This window comes from Octopus sinensis, linkage group LG8 (genome assembly GCF_006345805.1).
Source record: "Octopus sinensis linkage group LG8, ASM634580v1, whole genome shotgun sequence".
Taxonomy (NCBI): Eukaryota; Metazoa; Mollusca; class Cephalopoda; order Octopoda; family Octopodidae; genus Octopus; species Octopus sinensis.
In genome coordinates this window covers 32,002,146-32,027,365 of record NC_043004.1, presented here as the reverse complement: position 1 = coordinate 32,027,365, position 25,220 = coordinate 32,002,146, and the positions used below count along the sequence as shown (strand labels likewise).

The window sequence follows — 25,220 nt, the reverse complement described above, 5'->3', positions numbered from 1 at the left end:
TTCCTAGTGAATTATCCCCTCATAATTCCCCCAGATGCAATGCATCACCTTGCTTTCAAAACGCCCATGTTTGGTGACACTTTCTGGAAGCTGGCACTTGCTGAACCACTATTATGCATGTTAGGATTGTGGAAAAATATCTCCCATGGATTACTATTTGTTCCAACATGGTTTATTTCCAGTGCTCATGTAAAGGAGTTCATCACCGTGAAGGACAAGAACAGGTATCAGTGTGGGATCAAACAACTGGCAGAAAGGTAAAGTCGTTGTGTTGCACTGTCTGACAGTGCAACATAATGGCCTCTATTTTGAATATTAGGTTGCTTTCGTTGTAACTTGACAAATAAAGAAAATAGGTTACCAAAATATTACAAAACTTCTGACTCATTACAATAGTTGTGAACAATTCTCAGTGAAAGAAATACTCAAAAGAAGTGGACATTTTCAAACAAACTAGAACAGGTATATCCACTGTAAAGGTGTTGAGTATTTGAGATGCTTCATAACTGCTGCACAATTCATCATCATTTAATGTTCATAAGTTTTGAATCTGATAATAGGCATTACTTCTAGGAAAGATACATTAGTATTTCTAATTAGCTTAGTCTGCTTGGCTTAAAAAGCAGTCTTACTTTTTTTCAAAGTTTCCATAATTACTGATAGAAAAGATATTCCAAAATAAAACCTTCCTCAACTGAATGTCTTGGTCATGGCTTTAGCAAAAATGACAGGTTCTACTTTTACGCAGTCACTCAAAAACTATGAGCAGTAAAAATATAAGGATTTTAAACTTTGCCACCATCACCATTGTTTTAATATTTACTTTTCCATGCTTGTGTGAGTCAAACAGAATATGTTGGGGCAGAGATTTCTACAGCTGGATGCTCAACAAACAACCTAGAAATATCTACTTGGAGAACTGGAAATAAACAACACTGTATGACTGAGCTTTCTGTTTGCAAGGACCACGCAACTTATCAAGACATGTTGAGAATCCCAGACAGGTTTTCATGGTGGATTGCAAGCTGACAAGGCTATTGTTTGCAAACCAGTGAACACATGTGAAGATGAGGGGAAATACAGACACTATATATACATATGACAAAAACTTCTAGTTTTTGTTTACCAAATCCACTTACAAGGCTTTGGCTGCCAACCTGAAGTTATACTAGAAGGTACTTGCCCAAGATGCCAAGCAGTTGGACTGAATCTGAAACCATGTGGTTAGGAAGCAAACTAACCACACTCTGACATTAACATGTTGTTACCATCATCCTCATTTAATGCCTACTTTTCCATACTTGTATGTGTTGAAGGCAGATTTTTTTACAACTGGATGCCCTTCGCCAGCACTCACTTGTCTACAATGAAGGTAATATTTTACCATGACTAGAGATGCTTTCCTGGAAGACTACAAATGAACATTGCTTATATGACAGTGACGTTCATTTATAATGTATTTATACATACATACAACAGGCTTCTTTCAGTTTTTGCTTATCAAATCCATTCACAAGACTTTGGTTACCCCAGAGCTGTGGTAGAAGACACTTGCCCAAGGTTTCATATAGTGGAACTGAGTCTGGGACTAGATGGTTGGGAAGCAAGCTTCTTCCTATGAAACCATGACTGCACTTATGCAAAATGGAGTGGTTGGCGTTAGGAAGGGCATCCAGCTGTAGAAACATTGCCACATAAGACTGGAGCCTGGTGCAGCCTTCTGGCTTCCCAGATCCCCGGTCAAACCGTCCAACCCATGCTAGCATGGAGAACGGACGTTAAACGATGATGATGATGATGTAAACTTACCAATAATTCTACGAAGAAGAAAAGATTTACCAGTTCCAGCACTACCAGTAAAGAACACATTCTCCCCACAAGTAACAATATCTAGAACCTTCCTTTGTTCTTTGGTTAATTTAAAAGGCTGTAATATTCTTGGCTGGGAAAGCTGAATCTCTCTATGCTGCTTCATCTGTGGTTGGTTTTCTTTGTCTCTTTCACAATGTTTCCTCTTTGATTTTGGCGTTGAATCTAAACATTTGTCAGTGTCATTAATAGGGAGACCTTTTGCAAATTTCAAATCTTTTAGGGTCAATGGACTGATTTCCTAAAAAAAAAGAAAAAAACACACAAACCCTAATTAAATATTAATTTTTTTGTGCTTTGTCTTGTGGGAATGGAAGAAATAATATTTTATGATGGTGTTATAGATGCCTGGGATTTGGTGGTGATTGTGATTGTGCTTGTAGTGGCAAAGACCGTAACAGATTGAATTTACAGCAGCAACACATTGAGCCACTCCATGTTCAAGAACACTTTCATTCTTAGTACTTTTACTGTTATGTAGGTGATGTGGAAGTGTTGTGTTAGTGCAGTAAATGGAGTCTCTATATAGCTACTTAATGTGCTACAATTGGTAGCTCAATCTCCCTCAAATGGGTACAGGCATGAGAAGAAATGTAGCTCTAACTTCTACTAGATTTGAATTCTCAACATAGAGAGATTCATGCAAGAAATTTGCTTTCCAACCATATTACTTGTTTAAGAAGTTCACTTCACAACTACATGGTTTTGGGATCCCAATGTATGGCACTTCAAGTGTCTTCTACCACAAATCCAGGCTGACTAATGCCATGTGAGAGTATCTTATAGATAAAAACTGCAAGTAGCCTATCCTGTATATGTATGTGTGGTGTTTGTGTGCATGAATGTTAATATATTTCAAGCTTGTCACTGCTTCTATGGAGCAGTACTGGTGCTGATATTATGACTGGTTGCTCTGCACTTTCAAAGAACTGAGTAATAAAGATATCCCTTACTTGAAAACAGGTAAGGAATGACAACAGGAGACATAGGTGTCTGAAAAAAAAAACCTGTCTCAAATAAATTGTCGTCCAAACTCATGCTAGCAGGGAAAAGCATTAAAGGAATGGTTAAGAGAAATGAGGTAATAATAGCTTGCTTAATTTCTGCTTGTAAAGCTGAAGTGGTGGTGTTAAACCAAGTGATAAATTAATTCTACCATCCAAGCATTAATGAATTTATAATAAATTGTATTGCAATAAATTATAAATAATTAACATATATGCACAGGCATGGCAGTGTGATAAGAAGTTTGCTTCCCAACCACATGGTTCTGGGTTCAGTCCCACTGCATGGCACCTTGGGCTGACCAAAACCTTGTGAGTGGATTTGGTAGATGGAAACTGAAAGAAGCCTGTTGTATATGAGTGTGTGTGTGTGTCCCACCCCTTGACAACCGGTGTTAGTGTGTTTACATCCCTACAACTTAGCAGTTCAGCAAAAGAGACCAATAGAATGAATAAGTCCTGAAGTTGAATTGTTCAACTAAAACCTTTCATGGTGGTGCCCCAGCATGGCTACACCTGAATGAAACAAGTAAAAGATACTATCTGTTATACATCAATTTCTAGCAACTTTATTTTCAATGAAACTTGTAAATTCTTACCTCAAAAGATCTTTTAAGACCAGTCTTCATTTTTTCTCGATTGCTTATGAAACCACTTTTTTTCTTGCATTCTAATTTAGTCATCATTGTCTTAAGGAAGAGAACAAGTTTATCTGGAGGGCAGTTAGATAGCATCAGCTGAAGATTTTGGTCTAATACCTTAATGGTGGCTTTGCCATCTTTAAAAAACTTCTTATGTACTTGGATATTACGCAACATGTAGGTTAAATCTCGTTTGCCAGCAAACAACTTCAGAATAATCTCATTGTATTCATCACGTCCGAGAGACAGTGTTGTATTTTTGTATTGTACACTTTTTACAACATTACCAAGGGCTGATATCTCTTGCACGGACACCCAACAAATTAAGCTTTGACACTCCAGAGCCATACTTGAAAACACTGAAATAAAAAATCATCATTATTATCATCTTAAATAACCACTTTTTCATGCTAGTATAGTCAGACAGAATTCACTGAGAGATTTTCTATAGCCAGATTCTCTTCCTCTCACCAACCCTCACCTGTTTTAAAGTATATTAATATTTCCTATGATCCTGCAAACTTAAGCAGCACAATGGCTGGATGTATTTTCATAGAAATGTTTGTTTGCAATTAGCACACAATGTCAGGACAAAGAGACACAAAAACACATACAAGATGAGTTTTTTTCAGTTTTTGTCTCCCAAATCCACTCAATAGTCCTTTGGTTAACCCAGAGTTATAATAGAAGACACTTGTTAAAGGTGCCACACAGTAGGACCAAACCCAAAACCATGTGGTTGCGAAGTGAATTTTCAACCACACCTGTCCTATATTCAGCAAGACACTAACTAACAAAGCCTTTGAAAGTAAGAGAGAAAAGAAAGCTGATCCCTTTCAGATTGATAACTAAACCTAGAATTACAATATTTATGTAAATTTAAGGTCATGATGTTCATACTTTATTCATGGAAGTGAAATGGATTCAACCAAAAGTCAAAAATATTTCGTACACTCATTTCACTGGGAGTTTACATGCATTTGACAATACCCACCGGCAACAATGTACCTAGATAAGGACCTAGATACATGGTGCCTTGCTGCACTCAAGAAGACCCATCCTCCACAGCAGGAGTGTTAAGGCCACAGCCCCTGCTGAAGGGGATTGGCTTGCAAGAGTCTTGATCCAGTGTCACATAAAAAGCACCCGTGCAAGCATTACATTAAAGGCACCCAGCATACACTGTAAAATGGTTGGTGTTAGGAAGGATGTAGCATAGACTCAGGTGAAATTCCTATCTCCCATTTATTATATATATATGTGCATTTGAACGTAGCAGGGAACAGCTAGCCTTTGGCCACTATTTGGATCACGCTGTATTCATGACTCTGATTGGTTGGTATTGGCGCAATTTATCCCCTACATGGCTGGGCCAACCTGCTGCAGATAACCGGTCAGGGCTCTAAATAGGATCATGTGGGACAGCCTGTTTACTACCCTGTTTGAGTCTACAGCTCCTTATAAAACTCTGAGCAAAAAACGGACTTTAAAATGATATATAAAGTCAAAGTAATTTAACGGAAATTAATTTGAAAATTTATCATTTAAAACCAAAATTTAAAATTCCGCAAGAACTTTCTTGATGTCATACTCTCTCATTCTCTGCTTTGTATTATCATCATTGTTCAGTCCAACCCACCAGACTCTGCACTAACCTATACGCTCAGCCTTTTTGTCACAAAACATGTTCCCTCTGGAATTTCCTCCTTGCTCCTATCTTTGCAAGTGTTCACTTACAAAGGCTCAAGAGGAACACTAATGACATTACTCTTACAGGTCTAGGAGAGCCTGTGTAGACTAGAGATACTACCACTTTCTCCATACTCAGCAGGTAAAAAAATTGTTTTTTGTCCCCACATGTCTTGTATTGTCCCCTTGTGGGAAATTAAAAAATTCAATTTCTTAGGACATGAATTTAGGAAAATATTTTCAGACGGTGAACCCTTTAAGAATTGCTTTCTTTTAGTACTTTTAGTAATTGTTACATACCTAATTAATAAGCAGCTTTCTATAGTATAGTAAAGTACAGTATAGTATAGGATGGAGGGTAGGGATGGATATCCTACTGACTGAGAGTTAATTTGTTTTTGATGAAAATATAAAGAAACAAAGATAGTGAAAAAAATTTGCAGGTGTGACAGTGTTGTAAGAAGCTTGCTTCCGAACCACATGGTTCCGGGTTTAGTTTCACTGTGTGGCACCTTGGGCAAGTGTCTTCTACAGCCTCGGGCCGACCAAACCCTTGTGAGTGGATTTGGTAGATGAAAACTCAAAAGAGCCCGTCGCGTGTATGCATGTGTGTCCCACCACCGCTTGACAACCGGTGCTGGTGTGTTAACGTCCCCGTCACTTAGCGGTTCGGCAAAAAAGCCCGACAGTAAGTCCGGGTTTAAAAAAAAAATAAGTACTGAGGTCGATACATTCGACTAAAATTTCAAGGTGGTACCCCAGCATGGCCGCAGTCAAATGACTGAAACAAGATAAACAAAAAAAAAAAGATAACCAAGGAATTTCAGAGGAAAAATGTTTTAGAAATTTTGCATCTGATGAAGAAGCTTCGGATCAGGACGCCCACATAAGTTGGATTTTCTTCACTTCTTACAGAAAGACCCGTTGTTAGATTAAAAGGATGGTTTTTATTTTTTATTTTTTTAGTTCATAACTAAAATTGAAATCACTTTTAATACTTCCCGTTACAAATTACCAAGTGACAGACGGGACACAGCTTTATGTTAACTTCACAAAACCTTTAGTACCCGGTCCTTCATAGGAAACTCAGCCCTCATATTTAAAGATATACACAAACTTTTGACACTTCAGATTCATATACTTTATTTCAACAGAGAATGGACACCCAAAAATACGGCGTATCTTATTTCCAACTTCATCCTTTTCTTATTAGCACCCGTGAAAAACAGTACAGAGCCAGGCCAAAACCACGAGTCGGTTTTAATTTCCTTTTAATTCACTTATGACATTAAACGTTAAAGTTACGAGAAAGTAACTATAAAACAGATTTTGAGCTTAATAAATAATTGCCGTCGTGTTTATAACAGTAACCTCATCCTCCAGATAACTAAAAAAATTATCTGATCAATTAATATTGTTAAATACATTTTGTATGCACTTACATATATCGGGAAATGCAAACAAAGAAAAGAAAAAGGTAAATTGATTATTAAATATATACATTTGTAATACTGCTTTTTATTTTTATTTATTTTTGAAAATTTAATAACATTTGAATTTATGTTTTATTTATTTATTTACGTGGTATTTTCTTTCAAGTTTACGGCCGCAACTATAAGGATTTTCTTTCGGCCCTTTGGCTCACTTATTGGTCATGCAACTATTTATTTAATGTGAAAGTCACCACCTTCCACAAGAAAACAAATTCAAAACCCTTCTCTTCAAGTACAAAATCACTTAACTTACCGAAAAGTTTAGTCGGTGTTTTATGTAAACACAACGTGACCCGAGTTCGAAATTTGAAATTATCGCAGCTTCACTTTCCTTTTCTTTCCTTTTCACTCTCGCATTGTTTTGATTGGATAAAAGAAACAGTAAATCAGCCAATCAAAAGACGTCCGGTGATAGTCTTGCTTTGCGGTGCTCAGTTACATGCCTTGCTGTTATGGGTTCGAATCCCAAGGAGATCCACTTTGACTTATGCGCAGTGAGATGACAAAATAAGTAGAACGGAGGCTAGGTTTTTTTTTGCTGTCTTCCCACCACTTGAAGATTTTTCAAATTTCAATGGATTGTTTTAAATTTCCTACACAGATGTAGTTTTGCATGCAGATGACGAATATTGCATTCATTTCCCCCACCCCAAATAATGATAAACAAAATAGAAGCATTTACAGTTATATATTTTTAGCCGATGAAATGAGTCCAATGTCCTCACAAGCGCAAGTCGAAACTAACAATAGGGTACAATAATTCCTCACGTTCCAAAACTCCCCCGTAATAAGTGAAAATCCGCGAAGCAGAAACAGTACTGGACTGTATATTTTTTTATATTATTTTTATAATTTGTGTATATTAATTTTATTATAAATGCAAAACAACACCTCAGAGGATGTAAGCTTAAATAATAAACTGCGATATGGCGAAGGATTACTGTATCGTTGAAAATGAAGACAAAATGATCCGTAGGAATTGATTACTCTTTTACTTGTTTCAGTCATTTGACTGCGGCCATGCTGGAGCACCGCCTTTAGTCGAGCAAATCGACCCCGGGACTTATTCTTTGTAAGCCCAGTACTTATTCTATCGGTCTCTTTTGCCGAACCGCTAAGTGACGGAGACGTAAACATACCCGCATCGGTTGTCAAGCAATGCTAGGGGGACAAACACAAACACACGCACACATACATATATACGACAGGCTTCTTTCAGTTTCCGTCTACCAAATCCACTCACAAGGCATTGGTCGGCCCGGGGCTATAGCAGAAGACACTTTCCCAAGATGTCACGCAGTGGGACTGAACCCGGAACCATGTGGTTGGTTAGCAAGCTACTTACCACACAGCCACTCCTTTTTTTAATTTAATGAAAACAAACAAAAAAGAAGCTAGCTTTTTAAAAATGATATAACTTAATGAAAGAAAACAATGATGAAATAATGAATATTTTGTTTTTTAAACATCATTTTCACTTTCTATTAACCAAAATCATTGTCACATGTCTTTTGCTCTGGACTTGCCTCTAGAAATAACAGCTGAAAGGAAACGAAAATATGGACTGTCAATAAAGGAAAACGTTGAAATTCTGGTTTAAACACCCCATATAAACCCTCATAACATTTTTACTTTTTTTAAATTTTCAGAAAACTTTTGCGAATTTGTGTTCTGCATACGGGAATTCATGCGATTATGCAAAAACAGAAACAAAAATCCATGTTTGATCTATTCCATTTGACGTACAAATTTTTAATTAATTTTTTTTTTAACTAAACACTTTGAAGCTTCGGATACTGGTAGAATGTGTCACATAGAACAAGAGTTACTCTTAACGATTTTGACAAAATTTTATATTTTAGAAGTTGTTTCGTGTTAAAGTTGTTGTATTTGGTAATTTTAACCAATCAATGACGCGTATTTAGCTGAAGAAAATTACTGCTGCTGTTTGCGAACAACTTTCGGGTCCATTGACAAAACGATGAATGTTCGACACCAGAAAAATTTAAACTGAAAATCTACCCTAACAAAACCCTTCTTCAATAACCAGAGGTGTGTTTATAGCAACATATATGAGAAGGATCTTTTCCATTTGAACGGCAGATGTCAACACAATCTCTAGTTAACTAAACACTTTTAAACTTCGTATACTGGTAGAATGTGTTTATAAAACATCATTTTCTCTTGGTTTTATTGAGAAAATTCTATAGTTTGTAAGATATTTCGTCTGAAAATCCGAGCATTTCGGCAATTTTAACCAATCGATTACCTCCATTCAACTAAAATCATTTGCTGCGTCTAAAACTGAGACAACATCCTGTAACTAACCCTAAACCTCCCCCCTAACCCTAACCCTAATTTTTTTTTCTTAATTGTTAAACTAATTTAATTCCATTGCTTTAGTTTTTTTTACACGCGTAATAATTAAATTAATTTAACAATTAAGAAAAAAAATTTAGGGGGGTTTAGGGTTAGTTACAGGATGTTGTCTCAGTTTTAGACGCAGCAAATGATTTTAGCTCAAAAGAGAGCATAGGATTGGTTAAAATTCGAAAAATTAAACTACGTTAAACAAACAAATTACAATTTTCTCAGGAAAGCCAAGAGAAAAAGTGGGATCTTTTCTTTTTGATGGACGGAATTCAACACAATTTCTAGTTAACTAAACAATTTGAAACTTCGTATACTGGTAGAATGTGTCAAAAGAAAACATTATTTTCACTTGGCTTTTTTGAAAAAATTGTAATTTGTAAGTTTAACGTAGTTTAATTCTTCGAATTTAACCAATGAATTGCCAGCATTTGAGCTCAAATCATTTGCTGCGTCTAAAAACTCAGACAACATCCTGTTGCAACGTAAACAGCACACACACACGTGTTATTCATCCTTATCTCTTCTGTCTGTCTCGCTCATCGATATTGATAAACAAAGGAGGCATGTGCTAGAAATAACAGCCATATCTCTTAAATCGATGAATTTCGTCGCCCAATAAAAATATTAACGATATTTTTTGCATATTTTCTTTATTTTTTTTACCGAAAAGGCTTCTCCCATGGTTTTGAAGGGCCAAAAGCAACGAAAACAAAACAATAATATGCCTAAATCGGTCTAGAGTGGGATATGAGGGTGCACGTGGAGTGTGGGTCATATTGTAAAAATTTGCAAAATATTTTTTCATAAAAGGATGCCCCAGCTTGTCGGAGGCTGTGATATAAATTGGGAAAAAATCCTCGACACCAGTGCGTAATTGGTACTTAATTTATCGACCCCGAAACGATGAAACATTGATCCCCCAGACAAAAGTATTAAGTCGATTCTATCGACACCAGTGCGAACTCACGAACGTGTATGTATGCTTGTGTGCGTATGTGTGTGTATGTATATCTCCGTTTGTATATAAGCGTACACACACATACACATTGCGAAATGTGAACTGTCAATGTGTATGTGTGTGTACGCTTATATATTAATTACTATGTGCTTGTGCAAATGTATATGCATGTGTTTGAGAGAGAGAGAGAGAGAGACAGACAGACAGAGTGTGTGTGTGTGTGTGTGCAAGTGTACGTGTGTATGTATCTGAATATATGTGTGTGTATGCAGCGTGCGTCTCCTCGTTTGTTTATCAATATCGATAACGCAGCAAATGATTCGAGCTCAAATGCTGGCAATTCATTGGTTAAATTCGAAGAATTAAACTACGTTAAATTTACAAATTACAATTTTCTCAAAAAAGCCAAATGAAAATATGAAGTTTCAAATTGTTTAGTTAACTAGAAATTGTGTTGAATTCCGTCCATCAAAAGGAAAAGATCCAAAAAAATGTTTTATTTTGACACATTCTACCAGTATACGAAGTTTTAAAGTGTGTAGTTAACTAGAAATTGTCTGCCGTTCAAAAGGAAAAGATCCATGAGAATGTATCCATTTATCTATCTATCTCTATGTCTGTCTGTCTATTTATCTGTTTGTCTGTCTGTGCGACTTCATTACAACAAAGGCATTCTATAGAAGATTAGTGGAGGGGAGGTGCGACGACGTTCCCGAGCAGAATTTGGGCATCGACGAGGAACACCTGACCCGCCTGTTCAGGACAACTTTCGGGCCGGGACCTATGGACAATCACCAAAGATCCCTGGCTTGGCAGTGCTATCAAGAAGGATTATATGTTCGGGATAAGCTCTACAAGCACAGTTCGAGACACACCGGACCGACTTGCACGAGATGCGGCCAGGGCGACGAAACCGTTCTGCACGCACTCGTGCAGTATCCAACCGTTTCGGACTTGTGGGCTTATGCCGAATGGCTGCTGTCACGTGTGGGACGAGTCCGCCTGTCGGACAAGTCTATCGTGACAATTGCTCCGCCACCTTCCCTCAACCGGGAAGGCAAGGCAGTCTTTATTGTACTGGTGGCCATGGTAAAAGAATGTGTGTGGTGGACTCGAGCGAAAGGATTAGAGACAAACACTTACCTCTCTGGCCAATCGATCATCAACTTTTTCAAGTACCACTTGAAAGGGAAGGTGAGAATGGAGAGGCAGGTTTTGTCTCGTAAAAATTTCAAAAAAAAAGTGTGAATGTAGCAAAGATGGTGCGTGTGAGCGTCAAAACCACTTTGAGCATGATCCTTCAAATCGAAAAAGGAGAGAGAGAGAGAGCAAAGCTGTGTGATAGTGGTGTCGGATGTGACATGCAGACCATCATATAACTTGTTAAACATATATCTTATGTGATGTCTCAATGGTGCCCCTTACCTACTCCTTTTTTATGGTCTTTAGCAATACATTGGTACCAGGAAAGTGTCCATGAACTGAATAATGTAGAATTTGAATTTCTAATAATTATATTTAAGTCATATAATAAACTGTATCTTTGCTGTTCAAGTTCAGTTGATTTAAGAAAACCAGAATTGATAAAAGTGTTATTAATCTGACATAAGTTAGCAGTGGAAATGGTGACTGTAGTGTGAATGATCAAATCCAACAACTACTGATGGGTTGACAGATTTAACAGTTGAACTGAATTTTTTCAGTTTATGAACAATATTCTCAGTTGTGAGGGACGACAATGGACAACACCAGATAAATTTCTAGTTAGAATACCATTAATATCTGCAACAAATTTAATGATAATATAAAATATATCAATATCCTCTGGTTGCTTATAGTTGTTAAAATTATTGCACCTCGAGTCCCTGATAAAAGCACGCAGGTTCTGCATTTGGGATTCTGTGAGAATTCATTTGCTATTTTCAGTTTTACGAATCCAGTGCGCATTGCGTTTTCATACTTCTCTTTCCGGTTCTTACTCAAAACTGTTTACAAGCCACAACCGTCTCACGGACCTGCGGTCGGGAGGAGCGCTGATAGTTGCGAAATAATGAGAACAAATAGTTTCGACTTCCGCTGTAAGGACAGTGGCTTAAAATTCATTGACTAAAATTACGTAAATTTAACTGTTTCTAACGTCTTATTACAAAATTTTCAAAATACTGATTTCGTTAATACAGTTCTATATGTAAGAGATTAGGAATTTCCCCAAGACACCTGATGAAGGCTAGAGGGTACATAAGCCGAAACGTTGTGTTAACAACAAACAAGATGAGGACAAATGTCTGTCAAATGTAAATAATGTTAGTTAATTCGTTATTCGTCATCAGCTTGCATAGCTATATCAAAAATGCATTTTAAAAAAAAAAAATTCAGAATTAAAACTTGTGGTTTGAAGAAAACGAAAAAAGTCCTGACAGTTCACATTTCGCAATTTGGTTTTATCCACTACACTTTCACTAGTATTAACTTCTGTAAAGGCAGTTAACAGTGTTTGCGCTCCCCGATAAATAAATAAATTCAAAGCAACAGAAATTACGTATTTATTTTGGGTTTTAAGTTCGAATCTCACTCCATATTTTGAGTTCACATTTCTAAATCAAAATTCTCAAAACTGTCCTCTATTTATGATTAAATATTTTAAACTTAAACCTTACATACATTTGTTAGCGAACATCAAGATCAGGTTTCTATTCCTACTTTAACTGGCTGTTTTTATGTAAGTTAGGTCGCTAATGGAAAAACACATCAACGAAGGATCTTCTATGTGGTCGTTCAACTTTGTCAGAAATAGCACCAAAAATCCTTCAAATACAAGGCTTTCGTCTCAAAAAATCCCCCCCAAAACAAGTACATATTTGGTCATGTATGCTGAAAAATATACACTGATTTGAGAAAAGAAAGACGCGAAAGTTATAGCTAGATTTATTTTGATCATAGATCTTGAACAACAGAGTAGGTGTGGAATAACAACATGGTAGCCTTTAATTTCTCATTTCCTACAAATGGGAGGTGGGACTAAATTTTATACCTAACCAGAAGATAAATATCCCGGAATTCCAGTACTCGTGCATTCCAAAATAGTTTACACCGTGTAAAATATCAATAGTGAATTTGACAGATGTGAATGGATCCTTTGTTCTCACATTGGCAAGAATTATTGAGAACAAACTCTTACCATGACATCTTTTGGATGGAAGAGAAAAATAGGAGAAAAAGTGAGCAGGTCTGTATCGACTGTTTTCCAGCCAGATGAAACAGACGAGGACAATTTTGACGATGAGGTGGACTGGCTTACTCTGGCCCCGAAACGGAGCTTGATCCTTGAAGATGCAGTCATCAAAAGTGCACGATTGAAGGAAGAAGGAACGACGTTGTGTGAAGCAGAGAGGTGATATAATAATCCAACACCCTCTTCCAATTTTCCGCTTTGTAAACAATAAGTTGCGTCACGGTGTTTTGTTTTGTCCCAGCGGAGTTTCCAGCGAGGAGTCGCTCTCCCGACAGGAACCAAATTCGATTAATATAGAATTTAATCCCGTTTCATTTATTATTATTATCATTATTATTATTATTATTATTAAAACACTATGAATTAATGAAAATCTTCAATTTGTAATTGAAAGTAATAAACGCCACCACACATTTCAGTACAATAATTAATGACAATATTAAAAAAAAAATCAAGAATAAGAGAGTAAGGCGTTTCTTTGATATTACTCCGCATCACATTAATAACAAAGAAGGGCTGAAAAAGTACTGTTAGTTTTGGCAGACACTAAATGACTTTCTCTTAATACTTTTTTCCTTGGAATTCTGAAAAGAATGTTTTTTTTTTCTTTACTTTCGTTCGTTTTCTTTTTTAAATTATCTCCCCTTGTTAGAGATGGCATGCTTTTGTGAGATCGTAGTTTTGAACTTACCGAAATGATGAATATATTACTTATATGCTATAGTGAATTTACTTAAATGTTCTGCCAGTCGTGCTTTAGCTTCTTCTCAGCTTTCACATTAACACTGTTGCCGTAAGATATGATTTCCTGTTGTGTGTTTGTAGACTGAACGTCAGCTGTATCGTACCTCATTCTTACCTTGTCATTTTTCCAAGACGTTCAGAATCGTCACACTGCTATATAAATTTGCCTTTAATGAGTTGAAATTGGTTGACTAGATGCTAGCATACTTGATGCAATAAGCCTAAAATTTCAAGTAGTTTAGATTAATTATATATGTAATAATGTAGGGGAGTGATTTCGATCGTTAGCAATAAGATTTATAGATATTGATGATAACGATGAGCATATTTTCCCCTTATTGGAGCTGACCTCTTCAGCAAAGACCAGTCTGAACGATCTTCGGTGACTAGAGAAGATTGTTCCCTCAATAAGGGTGTACTATTTGCATTATACAAACACATACATATGTATGTCTGAAACCCTTGGCCCTAGAATTACTCTTTGTACAAAACCCTCAGCCCTTGAGTTATTCTGTTGCACGGAACCCTCGACCCTTGAGCCACTCGGTTGCTTCTGCTAAATATTAATAAAAATATATGCATATACTCATGTTTTGAGTTCTCTTTTTCCTGTTTTCATCACCAAACCTACAAATAATTAGTACTTTAGAAAATTATTGTTCTCATCAATAAATGTGTGATTTTAACCAAATAAAAAATTTTTGGCTCATTCATGTCGGTGTCCACTTTGCTATTAAGTTTCCATGCAGCCTGCATTCCTGAGTACTTTTCCTCTTGTTATTCTTTTAATATATATGTATTCATTTATTTGTTTGTTTAACATGTTTTTCCATGCTAGCATTTATGTATGTGTGTGCATGTTTTTGTATTTTATACACACACACACACTTTTCTATGCCTTCAGATATCTCTGTCTTCTTTGATACTCCATCTACAAAGTTCAAGGATTTATAAACACTGGAGGTGGGGCAGTTATTGTAAAAAGAAGAGTTCTAACTACAAAATTCTTACATTTTCTCAATTTCCTGTAACTCAGACCACCTTATGGTCCCAGCAGACAGAATGCAAAAGGCATTACCCTGGACGGTGGCAAGAGAAATGCACTGAAACAACCACTCTGACTCAAGGGGCTCGCACTTGTGGATAACCATTTCTATCCTAATAGCATTGAGCAGGGATATCTGCATCTGCTATCATTTTCAACATCCTGTCTTGACTGATTCGCTACAGACATCCTTATGTATCACCACATCTCCCTCTTTGCTGCTTCTACACCTTGTGCATTATCTCACTACTTTCTGATCTATCCTCCTTACTGGGTCACTGCTATCTCTCTCACTCCTTTTCAATATATTTAACCATCTGTTACTTTCCCCTTACACACTTGTGAAACTGTCCTGCCCACCCACCCACTTATCCACCAAATGTATCCTGCTAACCTTTTTGGCACATTGTTATAACCATCTTTATCTTCTTCAAGCTAATACTACTCACCTTTATATATTGTTGGGTAGCCATGTATCTCCTCTATAGTAAGACACCTGTACTTGTCCAGCTATCATACTTCAGTCTTTCAACACCCGACAGAAAACCACCTCCACTTCCTGAATACCCCACCACCACACTTAGTCATAAACAATTTTTTTCTTTTTCCATTCAATTTTTGTCTTACAACTTACTTGGTGAGCTCACTAATGTTAGTGACATGAAAAAAGGTACCCAGTACACATTGTATTGTAAGGTAGTTGGTGTTGGGAACAGTATCCAATCACAGAAAACATGCCACAGTTAACACTGGAGCTTTGTACAGCCCTGCAATTTGCTGGATCCTATCAAACCATCCAGTCCATGCACGGAAATTGGACATTAAATGATAATGATCTAAAGACTCCGCCGGTTACGACGACGAGGGTCCCAGCTGATACGATCAACGGAACAGCTTGCTCGTGAAATTAACATGCAAATGGCTGAGCATTCCACAGACACGTGTACCCTTAACGTAGTTCTCGGGGATAATCAGCGTGACACAGAGAGTGACAAGGCTGACCCTTTGAAATACAAGTACAACTCATTTTTGCCAGCTGAGTGGACTGGAGCAACGTGAAATAAAGTGTCTTGCTCAAGGACACAACGCGTCGCCGGGAATCGAACTCACAACCTTACGATCATGAGCCGAATGCCCTAACCACTAAGCCACGCGCCCTCACTAAATGATAATGATATACATCATATTAATGTTGAATTGTGTTGAACAAATGAGAGAACACTGCTCAATACATACATTGAAAGTATATGGTTTACTGAAACTGAATTTTTATCTTGCAACTCAAGTTTCATACCTCTGTAGTCTTCAGGTGTTCTCATCTGATATGTGTATATGTAGCTTTGTTCTTTATAAAGTTGTTATTGGCATTTAGCTCCAGATCAACCTTCATTAAGCAAACAGATCAAAAGCATTTAAACCATCACCAAAAATAACTTTTTTTTTAAGCTAGTAGGGTACAATTTGAAGGAATTTGTCTGTTATTTTTAATGTGTCATATGACCACATAGAGGCTCTATCTTTGTGTATTGAATATTATGATTACTTTGGTGTAGTGTTTCAGGACCCCAGCTTTTGAAGTGTCATTATTTACATCAGAACATTTATACATGTGATCCTCACAATTTGACGGGTAACATTGGCTTGTTTCTGTCAAATAAATGTTGTTACATTACTCTTTCGGCTAAGTGAATATTTTTATACTTGGGGTACTCAGGCTTCAAAAATATTTATAGTTGTCCAATACACCATCATATTTGCTCTCTGGTTGACTTGACGGAATTTTAACTGCTGAAAACAAACCTGTACAATGGAAGGTTGAAATTATGTGTGAAACACACTAACTGTCTTCTTAAATTGCTCTAATACATTTAGTGTAGAAGACACCCATTACATATACTTATTGATGAAACCTCAGTTCCTCTAAATCAGTGCTTCTAAACCTAGGTATTAACAACCCCTTGGGGGTTTTGTTTGCTCGCAAGGGATAGAAAAATGTTAAGGGGTGATGTGATAGCCCTGGGAGTTCAGAGAGGTCATTCCTTAAATCAGGTATGATGCTCATATTTTAATATATTTTTACCACAAAAATCTTTCTCAAGATTCAGACATTATTATCTCTGAAAAGAAATATGATGGATGATATAGTAAGATCCATTATAATTCTATTGTTATATAATAATAATGTGGCGAGCTGGCAGAAACGTTAGCACACTGGGCGAAATGCTTAACAGTATTTTGTCTGCCTTTACGTTCTGAGTTCAAATTCCACCGAGGTCAACTTTGCCTTTCATCCTTTCATCTCCAGTTGCATACTGGGGTCAATCTAATCAAGTGGCCCCCAACCCATAAATTTCGGGCCTTGTGCCTAGAGTAGAAAAGATTATTACATAATAATTTCTGTAAAAAATTTAACATGAAGATACCAGCCACTGAAATATCTAAAAACAGAAGCACATGCTGGATGGGAGAGTATAAAAACATGGTTAATAAACCACTGCACAAAATTAGCTTATGTTTGATTAAAATATTACACTTTTTTCTCTGCAAAATATCGAAAGAAGTTGTTTATAAAACATTGTTTGGTGAAAGTAGTCATTGAACTAAAAAAGGTTGGGAATTACTGCTCTAAAAAAATCTTGAAATCTCCATCTGTATCATTCTCTCTGGTATTAAGCTGTTGCTATGTTGCTATAGCATTCTTAAATATTTAGACATCAACAAAATACTGTAGCCCCTTCTCATCTTCTGTTCTTGGAAAGCATAAGTGCTGGATGTCTGGTGTATAGTATGAGTTTTTATTTCTTCAGTTGGCTTCTAATGTTGTGTGGTTTATTGTGTCTAAATCTGATATGTTCCACTCCAGTGCAACTCATTAATTACATCAATCAGTTGTCTGTCAAGTTCAAATTTTATTGATGTCAGTACTAGACATATACTGGGAACATTTCAGAAATGTGTAGCCGTATTTCGTCTGCCGTTACGTTCTGAGTTCAAATTCCGCCGAGGTCGGCTTTGCCTTTCATCCTTTCGGCGTCGATAAATTAAGTACCAGTTATGCACTGGGGTCGATGTAATCGACTTAATCCGTTTGTCTGTCCTTGTTTGTCCCCTCTGTGTTTAGCCCCTTGTGGGTAGTAAAGAAATATTGTTTTTGGGCTGTTTTTTTTCTATAAATAGTGGCCAGTGTGAAAAATTATAATTATTGTCGTTAAAGTGCGAGAAATGTAGCACAGTGGACAAAACTCTATATGTTCTGAGTTCAAATTACGCTGCGGTCAACTTTGCCTTTTCTCATTTTGGGCTTGATAAAATAAGTACCAGTCAAGCACTGGGGTTCATGTAATCAAGTTGCCCCTCCCCTCAAAATTGCTGGCCTTAAACTAAAATTAGAAAGAATTATAATTGTTGGTGGTGAATTGGTTGAATAATTAGAGTATCAGGCAAAAACCTTGCTGTATTGTTCTGGCTCTTTACATTCTAAGTTCAAATCTGGCTGAGGTCAACTTTGCCTTTCAGGAATATATTTATTTGACTAACCACAGACCTCTCTTCTAAAATTTGAGATCTTGTGCCTATTTTAGAAACAATTATTATTACTATTTTTATTATTATTAAGCTTTTTCTTTGTTCTAGGTATTGGGAAGCTATCAAAATATGGAGCGAAGCTATCCAGCTGACACCCTATGATGCTAGACTTCATGAAATGAAAGCACAGGTAGTCTCAACTCTCATATGCATCCAAACACACACCATCCAATATATATGTACTTGGAGACATGTGGCTTTGTGGTTAGGGTGATGGACTCATGATTGTAAGATTGTGATTTCTATTCCTGAACCTGCCAACATGTTGTGTTCTTGAGCAAAACACTTCACTTCATGTTGCTCCAGTCCACTCAGCTGCAAAAATGAATAATCCTGCGATGGACTGGTGTCCCATCCAGTGGGGTATATATGCACTACCGAAACTGGGAGACTATATGATTTGGGAAAGATCTTTGTCCTTTATGTATATATTGGGTCATCCCATTAATAATATAGTTTTTTAATATTTTTATTTTTTTAAATTAAGATAAAATTCTTTTTTAATCTAAAGTATACTCTCCTTCATTTTCTACAATGCTCTTCCATCTATCTGGTAGACTTGCAAGGCTCCTCTTCCAAAATTCACTTGTCCATGACAAAAAATACTCCTTCATATTTTTTTCATCCAAATGGTTTTGAAGCCTGCAGAATAAATGATAATCAGATGGGGAAAAGTCCAGCGAATATGGTGGGTGGGGTATTGTTTCCCATTCAAACTGCTCCAGTCTTTGGAATGTCAACCTCTTTGTGTGTGGCCAAGCATTATCCTGATGGAAGAACACCTTTCATCTTGAAACCAAAGATGGTCATTTTTCTTCTAGCACTGACTTAAGCTGCTCACAGTAGATCTTCTTTGTCTTCACTTGGTTCAGGTTTAAAAGTTCAAAGTGGACTAAACCTTTTATTCTCCACCAAACAGATAAAGGAGCTAGCTTTGAAAAAAATAACTGTTAAAAATCGGACTGCACTCTTCAAAACTTGCACTAAGAATATATATATAAATGTATGTATGTGTGTGCGTGTGTCTGTGTATATACACATACAATAACATTAATATTTCTCATGCTTCATATGGTCATGGATCATTGTATACTCTCTCTAGCATACATAATATATACATAATTAAACATATTGTTAGATAATAGATTATAATGGTATCAGCATTTTATTGCCTAACTATTGAGGAGTACCAAATCCACAGATCTTAAGTTCAACCACATAATTAACCAGTGCACTGTCTTGCAGTGTAAGACTGCTGCTTCCTTATCTTTTTATTGATGAAAATAGGAGAAGAGAACCAATAATAAGCCATCTGACCCAAAGAGTTATGCAAATGATTGAAATTGTGGAATCATGAAGCCCTTTGTAGCAGGTGGATGATTGTTCTCAGGAACAGAAAATGTTTATGTTGGAGGTTATCTGCCTGACTGAAATGATGTAGAAACAAGATGGCTGTGTGGGTATGATATTGAACTACCTGCTTGTTGTTCATCGGTTTGAATCCAATGCCCCAAATCTTTCGACTGAATACTTTATTCTATATAACCTCAGTTCACTTAACTTTGGGAATATCCCAGAATGGAATTTATTCCTCATTTACATAATTCCATGAAGATGGCACCAAACGCTGACAGTTAAAAGCTCATCAGAGCTTAAATGAAGTTTTATGATATAACAGTGTATGATGTCTGAGTGGACCGAAGAGTGAACAAGCTACCATGGTGTATCTTACTTCCATTAGATTGCGTCTGTCAAGAATTAAGTCCACTTGAGTTCTACATGGATACTAGGGAATCATAGTTATTTCACTGGTATGTGATTTGTTAGGTTTCAGTGTTGAATGTATTAACAGTACATTATTGTTTTACCCAGGGGAAGATTTATCTCTCCTCTGATTATTACTACATAAATCTGATTCTAAGGGTCCATGTGATCTGGAAATGAATTCAAAATTTGGGAAAAATTAAATAATAAAACAGCAAAGGTTTTGACAAGCAATTTCACTGAATAGAGGACATCTGTGTGGCAGATCAACGTGAACCAACTTAAAAAGACAAAGCTTAAAATGCTGTAATGTGTATGAGAATTGCAGGATTGAGACATGGTGTGATACTGTATTGCAAATCTATTTCTTGCAAAAGCCAAACAGTAAACCAATGATGATGGTGATTTTGGCTGTGTTTGTAGTAAGGATGAAGTGGAAAAAAGGCAAGGATCCCCCCCCTCTCTCTCTCTCAAAGAGATATGTCCTCATTTGCTTGTGAATGTTTTTCCACTCAGCTATGGGTTAACAACATTAAAGAAACATAGAGTATAAACACTAAACAATGTACATTCAAAGAAAAACTGTAGGGGGTCTGAACACAGAATCTTCTATAGTGGAAACTTAAACAACAAATGCATGTGCCTAACATACTTTGCATTCTAACATGGTGTGAAGAAGCAAGAGGAAGTAAAGGATCTAGTCTTGATTATTCAGAACATAACGGTATTTTCTTTCTTGCAGGCATTGTTAATATTACATGAAGTTTTTCCTGCTGTTCAATTTGCAGAGAAGGCCACACGTTTACAACCAAACTGGTGGTCAGCCTTTCAGACCCTTGGCCGAGCTCTGCTAGGTCTTGGAGAAGTTCATTTAGTAAGTATTAATAGTTCTTTCAATTCTTTAAGACATCATGGCTTCTACCAAACTGGAACAACAAGCAATATTTTTGCTATATTCTTGACTATATTTCTAACATAACTCATTACTACATTAGAAAAGACTGATCTTATCTTTTGCTGCACTTCATTTTAATCAATATATTATTTATTTATCGTCAAGTATCTATAGTTACCATACAATTTCTATATCTCCAGCTGTTATATCTTACCATATCTAGATCTTAGTTACCACACCATTTCTACATCTAAAGTTGCTATACCCTATCTGCATCTAAAGTTACCATACCATATCTATTGAAACCATACTATATCCAGATCTAGATATTAATTACCATACTATATCTAGATCTATGATTACCATTATATATTTCTATCTATTGTTACCATAGCACATATATAGATCTATAGTTGCCATACCATATCTATATCTATAGTTACCTAGATTTTGACTCTTAGACTCATTGAATGTCTAAGACAAATTATTACTAAAATGGTAGAGATTCATACAACTATTAACTTCTTAGTTTGTATTTCTATCTAAACTTAGGGCTACATGTTTTCCACTTCTTTTAGAATCAGTTGAAAAACTGAGAAAATGTTCTCAGTGTAGGATATTAATCTAGAACCAAACTATCAGCATGGCTAAGCTAGAATATTGATCAGTAACAGTGAGTGTAAAAGTTGGAAAGTGTTTTTGATCAGTATGTTGGATGGGTGGAGATAGGTACTCAATACTTGTACTGAGTGTAAGTCGGTGGTACACCAAAAATGCATCAGGATCTCAAAGTCCATTGTCTGCTCATCACCAGATACTGCAGAGCAGTAAGAACATTTGTGATAACACCAAAACTCATGGCTCACTGTTGATCAGTTCTTTTATTTTGGTGCTTTAAACTGTGGTGAAAGGATGGAAGAGAAGTTCGAAGAGCTATTATCTTTATTAGCAAACAAGGATTTGTCTTATCTGAAAGAACAATATATATGGGTGATTGGTTGATTGGAAATTATGAATGAGGGGTGTATGGATGATCTATAGCAATTGAAGAAAATTAATTTTAAAACAGTTGAATTTGCTGAGAACAAATATGTTAAGAAAATAACTGGGGATCAAGGAAATTGGCAAATGTATGCAGGAGAGAGAGAGAGAGAAGCGGTGCTTATATTATGTAAATAGAGGGTACATGTTAGCAACAAAAATTATCTTCAGGCCTCCTCCTCCAATGGCCCTGCCTCCTCACAAAGGATTTTTGTCCTGCAAGTTACTTGGTGATTCTGCCAGTAGTTGTGCCATCAAGTTCATACTGTAACTTGGTTGGCATCTGGAAGGGCATCCAGCTGTAAAAGCCATGTTAAAACAGACTTCACCAGTGGTGGTGCCAGTTCATTCTGTGGGGTGGTTGGTGTTAGGAAGGGCATCTGGCCATAAAAGCCATGCCAAAACAGTGAAGCCTGGTGTAGTCTTCTGCCTAGCCAGCTTCTGTCAAACCATCCAACTCATGCCAGCATGGAAAACAGATGTTAAATGATGATGAGGATGATGAGGAGGAGGGTACTGATGGATGCAGACCTAGGATTTTAGAAGAGGTGAGGTCACATTTGAAGATGTAAGGTATCAGAAGTTAAAATAATACAACCCATGAGGAATAAAGATGTCACATATTACAGATTTATGCAGCCCTTATGAACATGAAAAATTGTTGTTATAATATCAATAACAACAATGATATAACTGCTGCTGTTTTTTTCTGTTTCACATTTACTTCATTATCTATATATAAGTAAATGTTATTATTATTCAGAACAAAGTGAATTCAAACAATAGTGTATCTATTCATTCTTGTCCAAACATAAATATGTTGATCGCTGTTGTTTTCTGTCATCAGAGAGCACCTCCTCCCTTTAGACAATGCGCGTTCATAACACATATGATTCATTGAAGTAAAGACATTTTAATAATAATAATAATAATAATAATTGTGTACAGTGCTCAGGTGCACTACAACTCATCTAAAGTGTATATATAATCAGGTGTAGTTTCGGCGGATTTCGGAAAGCATGAGGGCCTTAAAAGATGCAGTGTCATGGCAGTCAACAACTGACGCAGGCAGTTTATTCCATGCTTCAGCAACTCTGAGCGTGAAAAAATGTTTCCGAAAGTCATGGGAGCTGTATTGATTTCTGACTTTGTAGGCATGTCCACGTGTGTTAGACACATGAAACAGTGTGGTGTTTCAACTTTGTTGTGTGTTTCCTCGATCTAACAAGAGTGTGACCTCTTGTTTATAGGAATCAGCCAGTGGAGTAGATGTTATTGAGGAGACATACAAAGGGGTCAAAACACCATGGTGTCTCAAAGTCTCCTTACATTAGTAAATTGCATGTATTGTGAACACACATCATCTAAAAAAAGGAGGAGGTATCTCTTATGATGAAAATCATCAGCAATGAGATATTCATATTTGAATCAGATTTTATTAAGAATGAAGTGATTCATTATTGATTGTCATGATTCTTATTAAATGATCTTTAAGTTTACTCTTACATAGGTGATCTGGTAGATATGTATATTTATGCCTACTTCTTATTGCATTCATTAGCGGGTGTTGACAGGATCTGTGACATGAACATGCCTTTCTTGACACCTGTGTCAACTTGAAATTGTAGATATTTGGTCAGATACAATTATGATAAGAAGGTAGGAATTAAATTAAAATGATTAATTTTGATTTAAATTATATGTTCTTATGTACCAGACATTGACTCAGTGAGGTCTGAAAATGATTTGCTTTACTTATGAAAGGAAATAGGATTAAGTTACAAGATCAAGATGTTCCAATGAAGACTCATCCAGCTGGTGGTGGTGGTGGTGGTGACGTGAAATGACTACACCTAGGAATTGAAAGCAATGCACAAAATTCAACATGATGGTTGTTTACTGTCTGTTGTGTAATTATTAATGTCTTTAGGTTGTTCATAAGAGACCCTGGGAATTGAAACCAAGACACAAACTCAGTGTTGTGTCATTTTACTGTCTGTTGTACAACTATTAATATCTTAGTTTGTTCAGAAGAAACCCTTAAGCATTTACTTTTGTTTGCCTATCTCAAGTTAAACCTGCTCTTCTGATCTCAGATTTAATTTGATAGCTAACCAGGTAAATCTATAACGGTTGCAGGCTGTACGAGCTTTCAGCAAGGCCGTTCATCTCAATCCCTGTGTTCAAGAACTGTGGGAAGATGACCTTAAATGGGCCTGCACTCTGCTGGATCAAAAGGAACACATTACGACAGAACTTGAAAAAAACACAAATACCAATTCAAACGTCCGAGAGATCTTAAGTGAAGAAGATGATGATGATGATGAGGATGATAACAATACCATTAAGGATATTAATGACATTAACTCAAAACCTATAAAGAGTGTGCAGATTTCAGCAATGTCATTAGCAGAAGTGAAAAAATTGAAAAACAGTTCTTCAGGTAGCAGTACTACTACTACTACTACTACTATTACCACAACTACTACTGCTGCTACTACTACTACTACTAAAAAGACTATAATTACCCTGCCATCTAATTATGTGATGATGCGATAATTATCTTAATACATTACATCCTTGGCCACACTTGTAAATAATGCTCCTGAAATAAACCTACTTTCTTATAATTACATGTTTGTTTGTTTTTTTTTTATTACAGTAGTTGTGATGTAAGAGATCTTTATTGCTGATTAATGTTGTTGTTGTGTAGTCATGGCGAGTCCTGCATAGGTAGATCTATAGCATATAGGTTGGTAGTAAAATTTGGAGTTAGCATCATTTCAAGTTTTCTACCTAGGTTTTGGGCTGAGGTTAACTTTCTCCCTTTAGTCTTAGGAGGCCTGAAAAATGTCATTAGATACTGCTTTTCTTCCTTTAACTAAGT

General features: G+C 36.4%; 2 protein-coding genes across 4 annotated transcripts in view; one reads left to right on the top strand and one right to left on the bottom strand.

The window, feature by feature from the left end:
• Positions 1-13,161, bottom strand: part of LOC115215090 (ATP-dependent DNA helicase PIF1-like) — a 29,528-nt gene extending 16,367 nt beyond the window's left edge. Inside the window, exons 1-3 of one of the 3 annotated variants that reach the window (XM_036505331.1) lie at positions 13,064-13,161; positions 3,473-3,873; positions 1,810-2,110 (exon numbers count right to left, since the gene is read on the bottom strand). In XM_036505331.1, coding sequence (XP_036361224.1) covers positions 1,810-2,110; positions 3,473-3,862 — 691 coding nt within the window. In that variant the 5' untranslated portion in view covers positions 3,863-3,873; positions 13,064-13,161. Of the gene's footprint in view, positions 1-1,809; positions 2,111-3,472; positions 3,874-6,704; positions 6,719-6,949; positions 7,325-13,063 lie in introns of those variants that run through there. The other 2 variants (XM_029784254.2, XM_036505332.1) reach the window with 2 other exon arrangements.
• Positions 13,162-13,169: 8 nt separating this feature from the next.
• LOC115214913 (tetratricopeptide repeat protein 33) lies at positions 13,170-24,968 on the top strand. Its single transcript, XM_029783972.2, has 4 exons — positions 13,170-13,418; positions 18,682-18,763; positions 21,140-21,271; positions 24,473-24,968. Exons 1-4 carry the CDS (start codon positions 13,207-13,209, stop codon positions 24,890-24,892), a joined length of 846 nt encoding a protein of 281 aa, XP_029639832.1. The 5' UTR covers positions 13,170-13,206; the 3' UTR covers positions 24,893-24,968.
• Positions 24,969-25,220: the final 252 nt, after the last annotated feature.